General features: G+C 45.5%; 1 protein-coding gene across 1 annotated transcript in view; it reads right to left on the bottom strand.

The window, feature by feature from the left end:
• Positions 1-4,179: 4,179 nt before the first annotated feature.
• Positions 4,180-16,280, bottom strand: part of ADAMTS17 (ADAM metallopeptidase with thrombospondin type 1 motif 17) — a gene marked incomplete at both ends in the record, with an annotated part of 351,029 nt that continues 338,928 nt past the window's right edge. Inside the window, 2 exons of the mRNA XM_082649123.1 lie at positions 4,180-4,346; positions 5,538-5,715. Coding sequence (XP_082505249.1) covers positions 4,180-4,346; positions 5,538-5,715 — 345 coding nt within the window. The remainder of the gene's footprint in view (positions 4,347-5,537; positions 5,716-16,280) is intronic.

The raw sequence follows: 16,280 nt of genomic DNA, 5'->3' as shown, positions 1-16,280 counted from the left end.
GGCCTTCCATGAGGATGGGGTCAGTTGTCAGACAGAGAAGGAGGACATAGATGCAGGCAGATTTGTGTAGAAGTACAAACACAGGGGCTTTTGCCAAAAGCCTTTGCAGAGGGCGAGCGTCACTGTAAAGGATTCCAATGCCGAGCCTCCTAGCCTGTATCCAGAGGGCAATCAACAGACCCACAGGGGAAGTCCTGACCTTTCTTTTTTGGAGTTCCTGCAGCTCTCACTCATTCTCTGTTGTCCAGGACTCCAGGCTTGTCTGAGGGGCTGTGGGCTCCAGAGCAGGTCTTGTGTCCATTTGTGTTCTCGGTGGCTCCAGGAAGTGCTTGGCTCCTAATAGAAGCTCACTCAGCACTTGCTGATTGATTGCTTGTCAATTTCGTCTAACAAACTGGAATCCAAGCAGCTTATAAAGAAATCACATAGCATCAGGGCTGTTAGAAGTTAACCCAGAAGAGAGATCAGAACTCTCAGAGCGAGGAAAGGGTTCTAATGGGTCCCAGAGGCAGGTGGCTGATGGTTCTTGGGAATTAACACAAACTACAGGTTTCTTGGTAACCAGGGGGCCATGGGCAGCTAGTCGTCGATTAAACAAATGGTCTTTATTTTGTGAAATTTCTGGGTGTTGCTCCAACATTAAAAAGAGGCGCTCCATCTAATGAACCTCCAAGTTCTTGGGTGGGGAGCCCTTTCCCCTTGACACTGGGAGGAGACAACCCCCTCCAAGAGCAGGAGCTGTGACATCCCTGCTCCATGTCAGGTCCAGATGGGGTCCAAATGGCTGCAGTGGTCCTCATTATGATGGTGTGGTGCCCTTGCTGTGTCCCCAGACTGGGAGGTAGGAAGGGCCAGGTCTGGCTCACACCTGCAGGAGTGGGGAAGCTGTTGGGCTGCCAGCAGGATTGGGGTGGGGTCTAAAGCTTGAAGAGGCAAGGTTGTAGAGAGCAGGTACCCATTCTGGCATGACAGAGGCCCCCTGCAGAGGGGTCACTGCACCCCCATGGAGCCTGGGCAGCTCCACCAGTGAGGTAGCTGCTCTGTATCAGACTCACAGACTCACTGTACAGCTGTCACACTTTCATGTCCCCACCCAGGGTTTTGCAACCACACAGGGATGAGACCCAGGACTGAATGATTTGTTAGCACTCACTTGGGGAGATGCAGCCACCCGCCAGCACTGCATTTACCAGTGACCTTTGACACTGTCCACAGCTGTGGTCGGCAGGCTACAGTTCCTGCAGCCAAGTCCTAGGCAAGTGGTGTGACCACTGCAGAAGGAAAGGACACAGCCTCCCTGTCAGCCCTCGAGGACTGGTTTTTATCTTTTACTTCACAGACAGCTTAAAATTGTTATGGAAGAACATTTTATTAAACATATTCAACTCACTTCCAATGAAATGCTTAATTTTTCATTTACAGTGGTGTCCAATGTTTGTCTTCTGTTCTTTTTTTTTTTCTTTTCTTTCAAACCAGCACCAAAAAGTAAAACAAAAATACCATGGGTACAGTACGTAATGTAAGTTAGCTAATGGAAAATATATACATTTGACTCTGAAATGAAGAAAAGAGAACAAAGCAATGATATTACTGCCATTGAGGATCTTTCCCTGTGTTCTGATAATATCAAGCCATGGTCAACTGAGAGGGTTTCATTTGCACCAACGAAAATAGCACCATAAGATTGTGAGACTCTGTAGTTAGTAACACATTTGTGCAACCAAAAGGTACAGTACTTGAGTGACAGTACAGGGTATTGTTAACCATAAAGAAACATCACTGTTGTAATGACAGGGTTTCATTGTCTTCTGTACAAAGTGGAGCAAGAGTGCTATAATGGCTTCACTGAAATTGATCATTGCTTGTGAAGGGAACAGAGGCGGGCTGGTGAATTTCAGAGTGACAGTGCCAGCATGAGCTAAAAGAGCTCAGAAAGACCCAAACTTTGGGGAACCAAAGGGGTGTTTAACAATAACTGAATCAGTCATTTGCATTCTGAGGGTGTGGGGCCCTTGCCAGGGGCGTCCAGTTGATACCGTCAAGGTGGCCAGGGGGGAGATTCAGAGGCACCAGGCAAAGGGCTTGCCTCTGGGCATGTGCATATGCTTGCCCAGCTCAGGTGGGCCCATGGTTCCCATGCAGACAGTAAGCAAGCCTGCCCCGGCTTCCTTAGCTTGCTGCCCCGACTCTGCTCCTCAGCCCCCGAGGCTGAGAGCTTTCTGTTCATCTGTGGTAAAGTACAGCCCATTTGGGGCTGGGGGAAAACTGAGCCCTAGCTCCCCAAGACTTTGAGGGGCCTGGGGAGTCTGCTCGCGGCCAAGCCAGAGCAGGGAGGACAGCGTTCTGCACAGGCCCTGGGCAGCCGCTGGAGGTTACCTTGCAGGTGGGCTGCCCCAGCCTGGTACCCTCTGGGGTCTTTCCACAGAACATCTAAGGAGTTTTCTCAATACTTCTCACAGATTCAAGTGGAACTGAATAGATTCCCTGTCATCCCTACCACTTCTCTGCCTCTGGGGCAGTAAAAAATCACAAACCAAAACACAGCCCATAAGAAGGGCTTGGGTAGCAGAGTGTTTCTTTTTCTTTCTGATTTAAGCTGACTCTAAAGTTGTGACATCAAAAACTCAAACACAGATACATAAACACAGCACCAGTAAATCAAGAAGCACTTGGAGATGATCCCATGGAGATTAGCCTAAGTAAGATCCCCTCTGAAATAAGGGAGGAGAGGGTGGGTTTCTCATGATAAAGTCCTTGAATATAAGCACCCATCAAAGGCCCACCGAGTTGGTCAGCAGACCAGACCTCCCAGCATGTCGGGTCCCCTCCTCCCAGCTCCCGGGCGGGCAGGGTCCTACCATCTTCTGTGCTTTCACAGAGGACACTCTTTTCATCTCCCTGGGCTCCAGAGAGGGCACAGTTCTGTTTTGAGGGGTGAGGTGTCTGTAGGAGGCAAATACCTTCTTTCGGATTTTCTGAGTGTCATTCTTGCCCCACTAAGACGGGTCAACAACGACAGCATGACAATGACGAACATTGCAAGGTCTGGGCCACGGGAAGGCTGGGTGGGTATGTGGCCATCCTGGCCACGGGCCACTCCTCCACCCATCCTGGCACTAGGCTGAGCAGTCCTGGAGGAAACCTGCCCCGTGCCAGGGTGAAGCGCCAGGCCTGAGCCTGAGTCTTCAGAGGTTCTAAGAAGAATCAACTTCAGATAGATGGCCAAGGTTAATGGGAAGCCATCTCTAAGGTGCAAAGCTTTATGAAGTACTGGCTAGAACAGAGGTCCCCAGAAGCAGAGGGGGAGCCCCTCCACCCCTCCCAAAGCTGCCCTGAGCTCACCTCTATGCCAGGAAGCAATCCCAAGGCCAAAATTAGCACGTGCCTCCTCTCACAGCACCTTGAAGAGAGGCTCTTCTGTTTCCCTGTGTGGGGGACAACAGAGATCTGAAAACTAGATACGTCCCCAAACCCAAGCCCTTCTGGAATATTCTCCCCCACATAGGTGGTATGCAGAACTACACAGCCCTAGCGTCCTTTTTAATTCACACAGACTCAGACTCTCAGGCACAAGACCTCCAAGGAAAAGCCGCGATCTAGAGAGCACGTTCCTTGACAGGGTGGAGGGGCCACGTGCTGGTGTTTGTGGTGTCAAGGGGGCTCCAGCAGCCCGGCCTCTCCAGAGAAGACTTCTTCCATCCAGGGTGTCACGGGCTTTCAGAATAAAGCCTGCTTTAAAGTAAAACGTCTCCGTTTTTGGATATCCTCCCCCTCCCCCGATACACCAAGCACTGGGAATTCAAACGTCAGAGGAAAGCCAAGACAGGGGCGCCTGTGACGTTTCTCTTGACGATTTCTGTCAGAGGTGTTCCCTTTGAGGTACGTGGAACCTTAGAAATTACAGCTATTTTGTGACTCATGCCTATTTTTTCCTTACCGTAGAAAGCCATCCAGTGGCTGTTAACAATATATTAAGTATAAAAGCACTAAGCAAACGTCAAGTCCACTCTCAGGTTCTAAGCAATTGGGTTCTTGGGACAGCCTCCTGGGTGAGCCGTGGTGTGCTTTGGGGGTCCCAGCCGCAGGACTGGTGTGCTCTCAGGTGGGTGGGCTTTCAACTAGCCATGTCGTCAGGACTCAGACCTCATGTCAGAGCATCGTGGGACCACTGGCCGCCTGTCATAAACTTGGTGGCGGCAGTGGCTGGCGCATCTTGTTCGCATAGAAGTCCCTGCATGTCTGGCAGCAGCGCTGGTACCACCGCATGTCCTGGCAGAGGTTCTTTTCTCGGATGACCCTGCAATACACTGTCCACTGGTCCCGTGTGCATTTGTAGGTCAGAGCAGCTAGGGGGACAGTGGAGAGAGAAAGCCCAGAGGTTATGGGTGGCCTGGGGACGTCATCATGTGTACACAGATGGCCTGTAGTCTGACATAGTCGGGGTTGCCCTTACCCATGTGTACACTGGAGCCTTGCACAGACCGGGGAAACCATGCCCCTGCCAGGGCCACTGTGGATGTGGCTTTCTTATACAAGGGACACACTCTGGGTCCAACCTGACCACTTGGCAGAGTTCAGTGGTCTGGCTGCCTCCTCAAGGCGAGGGCACTGCCCCCCCCACTTCTGAGCTAAGTGGTGTATACTGTTATTTTGTGGCGGAGAACGTTATCTGTTGGCATTGATAAAACAGAATGGCACAGGGCAGTAGATATCAAAGGGCCCACAAAAGCACAAGGTCACAGCACAGGCAGGTGGTCTGAATCTCCTTCAGGCTCTTGGTAGTGCAGAGAGATGGTCCAGCCTGAGGGCATGCAAAAGCCTGGTGTACACCTCTGCAAGCTCAAAGACCCCCCCAGTGAAGCTGCTTGGAAATTCCCTTCATGTTGGTGGCATTCTAGCATTAGGGAAAGGGGCACTGGGTGGGGAAAAAGTTCCCTAGGAGTTTCTAATTGGAAAAGCAGAAACTCTTTTCAATAGAATCATCAGATCAGTGCTAGATATTCTTCCTTTTGTGCCACCACTGGCCGGGGATGTGGCCTGGTAAAGGGCTGGGTTTGGAACACTCGGGTCCAAGCTGCTCACACAAAAGCTCCCTGCTGAATTAAAGACTCCAACCTGTCAACACCTCTGTTTTCTTCTCAAGCATTAGCTTGAGGAACATTCCATGCACACATCACCAAGATTTCATGAATGACACCCCCAGATCCTTCATTTCCTGAAGGATGCACCTCCCTTTGCCTCCTTCATGCACAGGAATCCCAAAACACTTGAGGAACATTCTCCTGTGTTCCTCATTTGTTGGCAGAGGGGCTCAAGTGTTTGAGACCACAGTAAACAAACATCTTTTTCATGACAAGGATGAAATTCCATCTCTGAAACCTCAGATCCTCTACAAAACTGACACGTTAGCCTCTCCAGAACTCAAATAAGCCCCAAGGAGGGGGCTTTTTGGCTTATAGAACTCCCACTGCCAGTGGGGACTTGCTGGCCAGGGGATGCAGCAGCCCCAGGAGCTGGGGGCCAGCAGAGGCACTCACCGAGGCGAGGGGAAGTGATGGTGTTCACGTTGATCTTGTCATTGCAGACTTCTTGGTGGCACTGTTTGTAGGCTGCTGGCTTGGAGAGGGTAGGGCACTCATTGCCATGGCGTCCAGTGACCTTGTGCATGCACTGCACCACACGGGACTGCAGGCCCTTCCCACAGGTCGACGAGCACTGCCAGAGACAGGGAGAGCTAAGCTGGGGACAGCTGAGATAGGGGCCCATCCTGGGCTGAGGGGCTTTGACAATGGCCTCACATCATAGCACCCTTGGGTCAGGCCCCTGCATGTCATTCCTATGTGCTAGAAATAATTGCAAGACAAGAGGGCTTGGCTGCATACCAGCTGCCTGATGGAAGACTGTTTCAAGATGTTAGGGACTGCATGTTTGTGCCTCCCCAACATTTACGTGTTGAAGCCCTAACCCCCAGTGGGATGGCATTTGAAGGTAGGTCCTTTGGGAGGTAATAGGGTTTAAATGAGGTCATGAGGGTGGGGCCCCCATGATGAGATTAGTGTCCTTATAAGAAGAAGAGAGATCAGAGTTCTCTCCCTCCACCACATGAGGACACATGACAAGTCAGCCATCTGCAAGCCAGGAAGTTGTCCCTCATCAAGAACCAAATATGCCAGCACCTTGGTCTCAAACTTCTCAGCCTCCAGAACTGTGAGAAATAAATGTCTTGTTGTTTAAGCCACCCAGCCTGTGGTATTTTGTTACAGCAGCCTGAGCTAAGACATAATTGTTGAAATATTAGTTTATGCTGGTTGCATTTCACCTCCCACCCTCTCATGCCTGTTCCAAGCAGAGAACCATCTGGGTTTTGAAATTCTCCAGTGAGCAGGGTGGCTTGCTGGCACCCAGGAGGGACTGAACCTGATGGCCACAGGGATCTCCCTGGCACTGTGTGCCACATGAGGCTCCTGGGCCTTTGCCCAGCCCTGGGTGTGGAGAGGAGCCCAATAATGATGGGGCTGAATTTCCACAAGCCTGGAGGGTTGGGGGTCAGAATTAAGTAAAGTTACAGAAAATGAAGAAGTGCAACCTTTCTTGCATAACGGACTCATGGACTAATATTGGGGCTAACAGTTTTAATTTAGACACCCAATCCCTAGTTGGCATTTCCAGCATTTGCAGATGTGGGTGTGCTAAAACCAAACCAATGTATTTAGTTCAGCAGACCATCCTGCATTCCCAGTGAGTGGCCTTTTAAGACTTTACTATGTGTTCTGTCTCCTGCTCTTCTTCCCATTCCTCTTCGGGCTCCTTTAAAGTGTGTGACAGGGAACCTGCCAGGTATCCAGCACCACTCCCCCATCCTGCTTGCTAGCCCCTTGGCCCTTGCTTGTTTTCCAGGGAGCCGTTGGAACCGTCTCTCCATTAAGTTGGTCTCCTCCCAGCCAGAGAGCCTGGTCCACATGTGTACTCTCTCCACCTGGGGTCCCCCAGCACACATGCTCACAACCCATGATTTACGGGGTTCTGAGAGCACTCTGCAAAACTTTAATAAAGCAAAGACCACAGGTGTAGTAGCCCAGCTGGAGTTAACACTGGCATCTCAGGGTAGAGAGAGGGGAGCAGGACCTTTCCTCTGAATGCCACATGTGGTGAGGATGCCAGGTGCCATCTGGATCATGTGCCTCCCTCTCTCCTCCCCTTGGGTCTGACCATGGCCTGTGCTGGAGGAAGGGCCTTCCCTGGGGGTCTGTGAGGGGTTACCCTGCACAGGCTCAGTGTGGATCCCTTCATCCATGAGAAGTGGCCATCAACTGCGCTCCCAAAGGGGCTTTTGCGTCTCAGGTGAATTCCTCTGCTTTCTAGTCTAACAAGCAGGATCACATTTTTTTTCACTTTAGAAGGATAAAGAGCTCAGAGGGCATGGTGCTCTGATGGGGCCCAGTCTTTTCAAATCACAAAAGAGGTAGGAAAACCATAAGTGCCCCATCGCCTCCGCTGCCAACGCCCCCACCCCCCTTGAGAGTCCTGGCGTGTTCAAACCAGAATGGGCTCTCCAGGACAGGCAAGCCTGTGTGCCTGGCTTCATATCCATCTTCTGGATAAATCCATCAAGGGCTGCTCACAGCCTTGAGAATCCTTTGTGTATGATAAACGCACATTGCTGGGTTCCACCCCAGACCTCAGGAGTTGGTACTGGAGCATTTGGAAATTTGAGGGGTGCTGCAGTGGAAGAATGATGTCACATGAGTAGGTTCCCACCAACTGGAGACCTGGAACATGGGACAAGTGTCATAGCAACGTGATTTCCACCTGGAGGGTGTCTCGGAGGGAGTGGCTTCAGGTTGGGATCTGCTGCATGGGATTACCTGGAGAGCGTTGAAAGGTCTTGATGTCCCAGACCAATCAATCAGTATCCCTGGAGGATGCACTGGGCATCAGTATTTTTCAAAGCTCTCCAGGTGACTGCAACAAGCAGCCAGAGCTGAGAAACTCTGACTTATCCTGAACTTCTTCCCTGTGTCCTGTGTAGGGTGTGAGGAGCTCTCTTTTCTTATGATGAAGTAGTCAAGTATTTGTATACAAATGTGTAATTAAGCAAGAACAGACATCCGCCTGCAGCCCCAACTGCTGAGTTTATATACAGGCGATAGGTGTGCTCAAATACAAGAGATGAAGCCTTTCACTCAAAATTATTCTAGGAAAAGAATAAGTTACCTTATAATTAAGTAAAAATAAAACCTCTCATAGTTCAGGGGCGAGGTAAGGGATACCCTCAATTATTTGTAGCAAGACCACCTGGGGGTTAAAAGAAAAAGGGACACAAAGAAATTTAACTCTCTTCTCCTGGAAGTAGGACACCATAATCATAAATGAGGGAGGATGGTGTAAGAAATTTTTAAAGATCTCTTGAAAAGTAATCTGGTAGGAATTGGTTCAAGATGGCAGAGTAGAAGGACATGCACTCACTCCCTCTTGTGAGAGCACCGGATTCACAACTAATTGCTGAACAATCATCAACAGGAAGACACTGGAACTCATCAAAAAGATACCCCACATCCAAAGACAAAGGAGAAGCCACAGTGAGACGGTGGGAGGGGTGCAATCACAATAAAATCAAATCCCATAACCGCTGGGTGGGTGACTCACAAACTGGAGAACAATTATACCACAGAAGTCCATCCACTGGAGTGAAGGTTCTGACCCCATGTCAGGCTTCCCAACCTGGGGGTCTGGCAATGGGAGGAGGAATTCCCAGAGAATCAGACTTTGAAGGCTCGTGGGATTTGATTGCAGGACTTTGACAGGACTGGGGGAAAAAGAGACCTCACTCTTGGAGGGCACACACAAAGTAGTGTGCATACCAGGACCCGGGGGAAGGAGCAGTGATCCCACAGGAGACTGAAACAGACCTACCTGCTAGTGTTGGAAGGTGTCCAGCAGAGGTGGTGGGGCAGCTGTGGTTCACTGTGAGGACAAGGACACTGGCAGCAGAAGTTCTGGGAAGTACACCCTGGAGTCCACCATTGCCCCACCAAAGAGCCTGTAGGCTCCAGTGCTGGGTCACCTCAGGCCAAACAACCAACAGGGAGGGAACTCAGCACCAACCATCAGCAGACAAGTGGATTAAAGTTTTACTGAGCTCTGCCTACCAGAGCAACACCCAGCTCTACCCACCACCAGTCCCTCCTATCAGGAAACTTGCACAAGCCTCTTAGATAGCCTCATCCACCAGAGGGCAGACAGCAGAAACAAGAACTACAATCCTTCAGCCTGTGGAATGAAAACCACATTCACAGAAAATGAAAAGGCAGAGTACTATGTACCAGATGAAGGAACAAGATAAAACCCCAGAAAAACAACTAAATGAAGTGGAGATAGGCAACCTTCCAGAAAAGGAATTCAGAATAATGATAGTGAAGATGATCCAGGACCTCGGAAAAAGAGTGGAGGCAAAGATCGAGAAGATGCAAGAAATGTTTAACAAAGACCTAGACGAAATAAAGAACAAACAAACAGAGATGAACAATACAATAACTGAAATGAAAAATACACTGGAAGGAATCAATAGAAGAATAACTGAGGCAGATGAATGGATAAGTGACTGGGATGACAGAATGGTGGAAATCACTGCCATAGAACAGAATAAAGAAAAAATAATGAAAATAAATGAAGACAGCCTAAGAGACCTCTGGGACAACATTAAATGCACCAACATTTGCATTATAGGGGTCACAGAAGGAGAAGAGAGAGAGAAAGGACCCGAGAAAATATTTGAAGAGGTTATAGTTGAAAACTTCCCTAACATGGGAAAGAAAAAAGCCACCCAAGTCCAGGAAGCACAGAGAGCCCCAGGCAGGATAGACCCAAGGAGAAACATGCTGAGACACATAGTAATCAAATTGAAAAAAAATAAAGACAAAGAAAAATTATTAAAACCAGCAAGGAAAAAATGACAAATAACATGCAAGGGAACTCTCATAAGGTTAACAGCAGATTTCTCAGCAGAAACTCTACAAGCCAGAAGGGAGTGGCACAATATATTTAAAGTGATGAAAGGGAAGAACATACAAGTAAGATTACTCTACCTGGCAAGGATCTCATTCAGATTCGATGGAGAAATCAAAAGCTTTACAGACAAGCAAAAGCTAAGAGAATTCAGCACCACCAAACCAGCTCTACAACAAATGCTAAAGGAACTTCTCTAAGTGGGAAACACAAGAGAAGAAAAGGACCTACAAAAACAAACCCAAAACAATTAAGAAAATGGTAATAGGAACATACATACCAATAATTACCTTAAACGTGAATGGATTAAATGCTCTAAGCAAAAGACACAGGCTTGCTGAATGGATACAAAAACAAGACCCATATATATGCTGTCTACAAGAGACCCATTTCAGACCTAGGAACACATACAGACTGAAAGTGAGGGGATGGAAAAAGATATTCCATGCAAATGGAAATCAAAAGAAAGCTGGAGTAGCAATACTCATATCAAACAAAATAGACTTTAAAATAAAGACTATTACAAGAGACAAAGAAGGACACTACATAATGACCAAAGGATCAATCCAAGAAAAAGATATAACAATTATAAATATATATGCACCCAATATATGCACCTCAATACATAAGGCAACTGCTAAGAGCTATAAAAGAGGAAATCGACAGTAACACAATAATAGTGGGGGACTTTAACACCTCACTTACACCAATGGACAAATAATCCACACAGAAAATTAATAAGGAAAAAAAGGTTTAAATGACACAATAGACCAGAAAGATTTAATCGATATTTATAAGACATTCCATCCAAAAACAGCAGATTACACTTCTCAAGTGCACACAGAATACTCTCCAGGATAGATCACATCTTTGGTCACAAATCAAGCCTCGGTAAATTTAAGAAAATTGAAATCATATCAAGTATCTTTTCTGACCACAATGCTATGAGATTAGAAATCAGTTACAGAGAAAAAAAAGTAAAAAACACAAACACATGGAGGCTAAACAATATGTTACTAAGTAACCAAGAGATCACTGAAGAAATCAAAGAGGAAATAAAAAAATACATAGAGACAAATGACAATGAAAAGACAATGATTCAAAACCTATGGGATGCAACAAAAGCAGTTCTAGAGGGAAGTTTATAGCAATAAAATCTTACCTAAAGAAACAAGAAAAATCTCAAACAAGCAATCTAACTTTACACCTAAAGGAACTAGAGAAAGAAGAACAAACAAAATCCAAAGTTGGTAGAAGAAAAGCAATCATAAACATCAGAGCAGAAATAAATGAAATAGAAACAAAGAAAACAATAGCAAAGATCAATAAAACTAAAAGCTGGTTCTTTGAGAAGATAAAGAAAATGGATAAACCTTTAGCCAGATTCATCAAGAAAAAGAGGGAGAGGACGCAAATCAATAAAATTAGAAATGAAAAAGGAGAAGTTACAACAGACAAAGCATCCTGAGAGACTACTACAAGCAACTGTATGCCAATAAAATGGACAGCCAGGAAGAAATGGACAAATTCTTAGAAAGGTATAAGCTTCCAAGACTGAAAGAGGAAGAAACAGAAAATATGAACAGACCAATCAGAAGTAACGAAATTGAGACTGTGATTAAAAATCTTCCAACAAACAAAAGCCCTGGACCAGATAGATTCATAGGTGAATTCTATCAAACATTTAGAGAAGAGCTAACACCCATCCTTCTCAAACTCTTCCAAAAAATTGCAGAGGAAGGAACACTCCCAAACATTCTATGAGGCCACCATCACCCTGATACCAAAACCAGACAAAAATACTATAAAAAAAGAATATTACAGACCAATATCATTGATGAATATAGATGCAAAAATCCTCAACAAAATACTAGAAAACAGAATCCAACAATACATTAAAAGGATATACACTGATCAAGTGGGATTTATCCCAGGGATGCAAGGATTCTTCAATATACTCAAATCAATCAATGTGGTACACCATAGCAACAAATTGAAGAATAAAAGCCATATAATCATCGCAGTAGATGCAGAAAAAGCTTTTGACAAAATTCAACACCTATTTATGATAAAAACTGTCCAGAAAGTGGGCATAGAGGGAACCTACCTCAACATAATAAAGGTCATATACGACAAACCCAGAGCAAACATTATCCTCAATGGTGAAAAACTGAAAGCATTTCCTCTAAAATCAGGAACAAGATGAGGATGTCCACTGTCGCCACTATTATTCAATATAGTTTTGGAAGTCCTAGCCACGGCAATCAGAGAGGAAAAAGAAATAAAAAGAATCCAAACTGGAAAAGAAGAAGTAAAAATGTCACTGTTTGCAGATGACATAGTAATATACATAGAAAAACCTAAAGATGCCACCAGAAAACTACTAGAGCTCATCAATGAATTTGGTAAAGTTGCAGGATACAAAGTTAATGCACAGAAATCTCTTGCATTCCTATACACTAACAATGAAAGATCAGAACAAGAAATTAAGGAAACAATCCCATCTACCATTGCAATGAAAAGAATAAAATACCTAGGAATAAACCTACCTAAGGAAGTAAAAGATCTGTACTCAGAAAATTATAAGACACTGATGAAAGAAATCAAAGATGACACAAACAGATGGAGAGATATACCATGTTCTTGGATTGGAAGAATCAATATTGTGAAAATGACTGTATGACCCAAAGCAATCTACAGATTCAATGCAATCCCTATCAAATTACCCATGGCATTTTTTACAGAACTAGAACAAAATATCTTAAAATTTGTATGGAGACATAGAAGACCCCGAATAGCCAAAGCAATCTTGAGGGAAAAAAACGGAGCTGGAGGAATCAGACTCCCTGACTTCAGACGATACTACAAAGCTACAGTAATCAAGACAATATGGTACTGGCACAAAAACAGAAATATAGATCAGTGGAACAGGATAGAAAGCCCAGAAACAAACCCATACACCTATGGTCAACTAATCTATGACAAAGGAGGCAAGGATATGCAATGGAGAAAAGACAGTGTCTTCAATAAGTGGTGCTGGGAAAACTGGATAGCTACATGTAAAAGGATGAAATTAGAACACTCCCTAACAGCATCCACAAAAATAAACTCAAAATGGATTAAAGACCTAAATGTAAGACCAGACACTATAAAACTCTTAGAGGAAAACATAGGAAGAACACTCTTTGACATAAATCCCAGCAAGATCTTTTTTGACTGACCTCCTAGAATAATGGAAATAAAAACAAAAATAAACAAATTGGACCTAAAGAAACTTAAAAGCTTTTGCACAGCAAAGGAAACTATAGACAAGATGAAAAGAAGACCCTCAGAATGGGAGAAAATATTTGCAAACGAATCAATGGACAAAGGATTAATCTCCAAAATATATATGCAGCTCAAGGTTACAAAAAACAAATAATCCAATCAAAAAATGGGTAGGAGACCTAAATAGACATTTCTCCAAATAAGACATACAGATGGCCAAGAGGCACATGAAAAGCTGCACAACATCACTAATTATTAGAGAAATGCAAATCAAAACTACAATGAGGTATCACCTCACACCAGTTAGAATGGGCATCATCAGAAAAGCTACAAACAACAAATGCTGGAGAGGGTGTGGAGAAAAGGGAACCCTCTTGCACTGTTGGTGGGAATGCAAATTGATATAGCCACTATGGAGAACAGTATGGAGGTTCCTCAAAAAACTAAAAACAGAATTACCATATGACCCAGCAATCCCACTACTGGGCATAAACCCAGAGAAAACCATAATTCAAAATGACACATGCACCCCACTGTTCATTGCAGCAGTATTTACAATAGCCAGGTCATGGAAGCAACCTAAATGCCCAACGACAGATGGATGGTTAAAGAAGATGTGGTACATATATGCAATGGAATATTACTCAGCCATAAAAAGTAATGAAATTGGGTCATTTGTAGAGACATGGATGAACATAGAGACTGTCATACAGAGTGAAGCATGTCAGAAAGAGAAAAACAAATATTGTATATTAACGCATATATGTGGAATCTAGAAAAATGGTACAGATGAACTGGTTTGCAAGGCAGAAATAGAGACCCAGATGTAGAGAACAAACATATGGACACCAAGGGGGGAAAGCGGGGCGCTGGCGGGGATGGTGATAGTGGGATAAATTGGGAGATTGGGATTGACATATATACACTAATATGTATAAAATAGATAACTAATAAGAGCCTGCTGTATAAAAAATAAATGAATAAAATAAAATTCAAAAAAGAAAAAAAAGAAAGACAAGTAATCTGGTAAGTGGCTATACCCAGAGACTGGGGGTCCACACCAGCAGGGTAAGTAAAGGAAATGGCCAAGGGTCCTAATGCAGTGCAAAATCCTATAAAAGTAAAGCAAAGTCTTGCCCATGCAAAGTCATGCCAACAGAGAGCAACATCATACCATAGCTTGCAAGGGAATATCCAATGAGAACAGTACATTCAGAAAAGGCGGCATCTCAGTGAACTGGGATGGCAGTGCCCTGTACACTCTGGCAAACAGGAGTGAGTGATGACGAAGACAGATGCTGCAAATATTAGGAGGCACTTTACAAAACTGCTTATATTCAACCGTTTTCAACCCCACAGAAACAGAAATTTTATCAGGTTCAACTTCAAAATATGATAAAGACAGAAAATAGTAATATTTTTAAATTAAAACATAATATATAAACTTTAAATATGAAATACAACTACATGAATAAGTTACATATTTTAAGTGGGCATTTGACTAGTCCACCTACACCATTAAAGACTTTTATATCTAAATTGGTCGTAAAATTTTTAAAAAGCCCTGCTCCCTGGGAAAGCATGTACGTGGGGCCTTATTTCTGTGACTACTGGGCACTTGGGGAAGAAGGGGCCATGTGTCCTGCTCTACAGACAGCACCAGCCCTTGTCTTCCCATCTTGACTTGGCTCACTGGCGCCACCTGCTGTGGGAGACAAACCAGGAAGAAGAGCGGGGTGTCCTCATAGTCCTTCCTGGAGAAAGGGTGCATCCAGGGTGGGTCAGGTAGTGGTGGGGTTTCTGGGTCCCCAGGAAACTCTGCACAGGCTAACAGAGAAGGATCTGGGATTATGGTCTCGCTCCCATGGGCCCCCCTGACCATGAGGTCTGCAGACTCTGCCGGCGGGGCAATTAGCCTGGCTGGGTCACTTCCTGCCCAGGAACACCAGGTAGGGTTTCAATGTCTTTTGCAGGTGTTGTTATTATTTATGTGAAATCAGAGCAAGGGCTCAATCCTATAGATCTACTAAAACCAAATGCAAAATTGACAAGGTCTCTGGCTGGAAAGGATCAATGACCATTGTAAAACTCAAGAGTTTGGGGTGACCTCAAAGACTAGTCTCCCCTCTGAAAGTTCTTAGTCTTGTTTAACATGTTCTGTGGTTGGGTGGGGGGAGAGCATTCATGACACCTCCAGACTATGTGGGCGGCATGCTTGTTCTGTCTGTAAGCTCACCTGTAGGATTCCATGACAGTGTGGAACATTCCACAACCATCCCAAGGGGCTGACCTTGGCCACTGAGCTTGATGGGGGTCAGTGTCTTGCCCAAGGTCACAGATTAGTGAGTGGCAGAGGAGCGACAGGACCCCAGCTGCCCCATCCCAAGGACTGAATTCCATCCTCCTGTATGAATTAGAGGTTGAACTGGATGGAGCTTCTATGGGAGGCCACAAATCAAAAAACCAGGTCACTGCCCAGCTCCACCATTTCTTCATCATCTTTCCCAGCCTGAGTCACTGGTTTTTAATTTTTCAGTCTGTAAACAAACCTGCCGCATGAGATCATGGAGGGTGTCTCCAAAGTTCTGCAGAGACTCAAGCGTCTGTCCTCATGGCTTTCCAACACCTCTGAGAGGCAGGGCTGGGCCTGGTGAGAGGCTGGGGCTGACCCTCAGCTGCTGTCGGGGCCATGTGAGACCCTGCAAACTCTGCCCCTGGGATTAGGTTTTACAGAATTTTAGCTGCAGTCCTGGGGGCTGCCATTCACACAGCTCTGGGCTGTGAATGGCTTGTGCTCACTTGGAAGAACCTTTGAAAATATCGGGTATTTGCTTAGCCAGCCCCACAGAGGCTGCTTCAGAGCATCAGGTGAGGAGACAGGTTACAGAGTAGCACGTACAGAAACCACCCCATTTTTTCTAATACCTGTGTGTGTGTGTGTGTGTGTGTGTACCTATATAAAAGTTTGGAAGACAAACCATTAAAAAAATTTACTGTGCTGTCATCTG

This window comes from Grampus griseus (assembly GCF_964374135.1).
Source record: "Grampus griseus genome assembly, chromosome: 2".
In the NCBI taxonomy this organism is placed as follows: Eukaryota; Metazoa; Chordata; class Mammalia; order Artiodactyla; family Delphinidae; genus Grampus; species Grampus griseus.
This window is presented reverse-complemented; position numbering and strand designations above follow the sequence as displayed.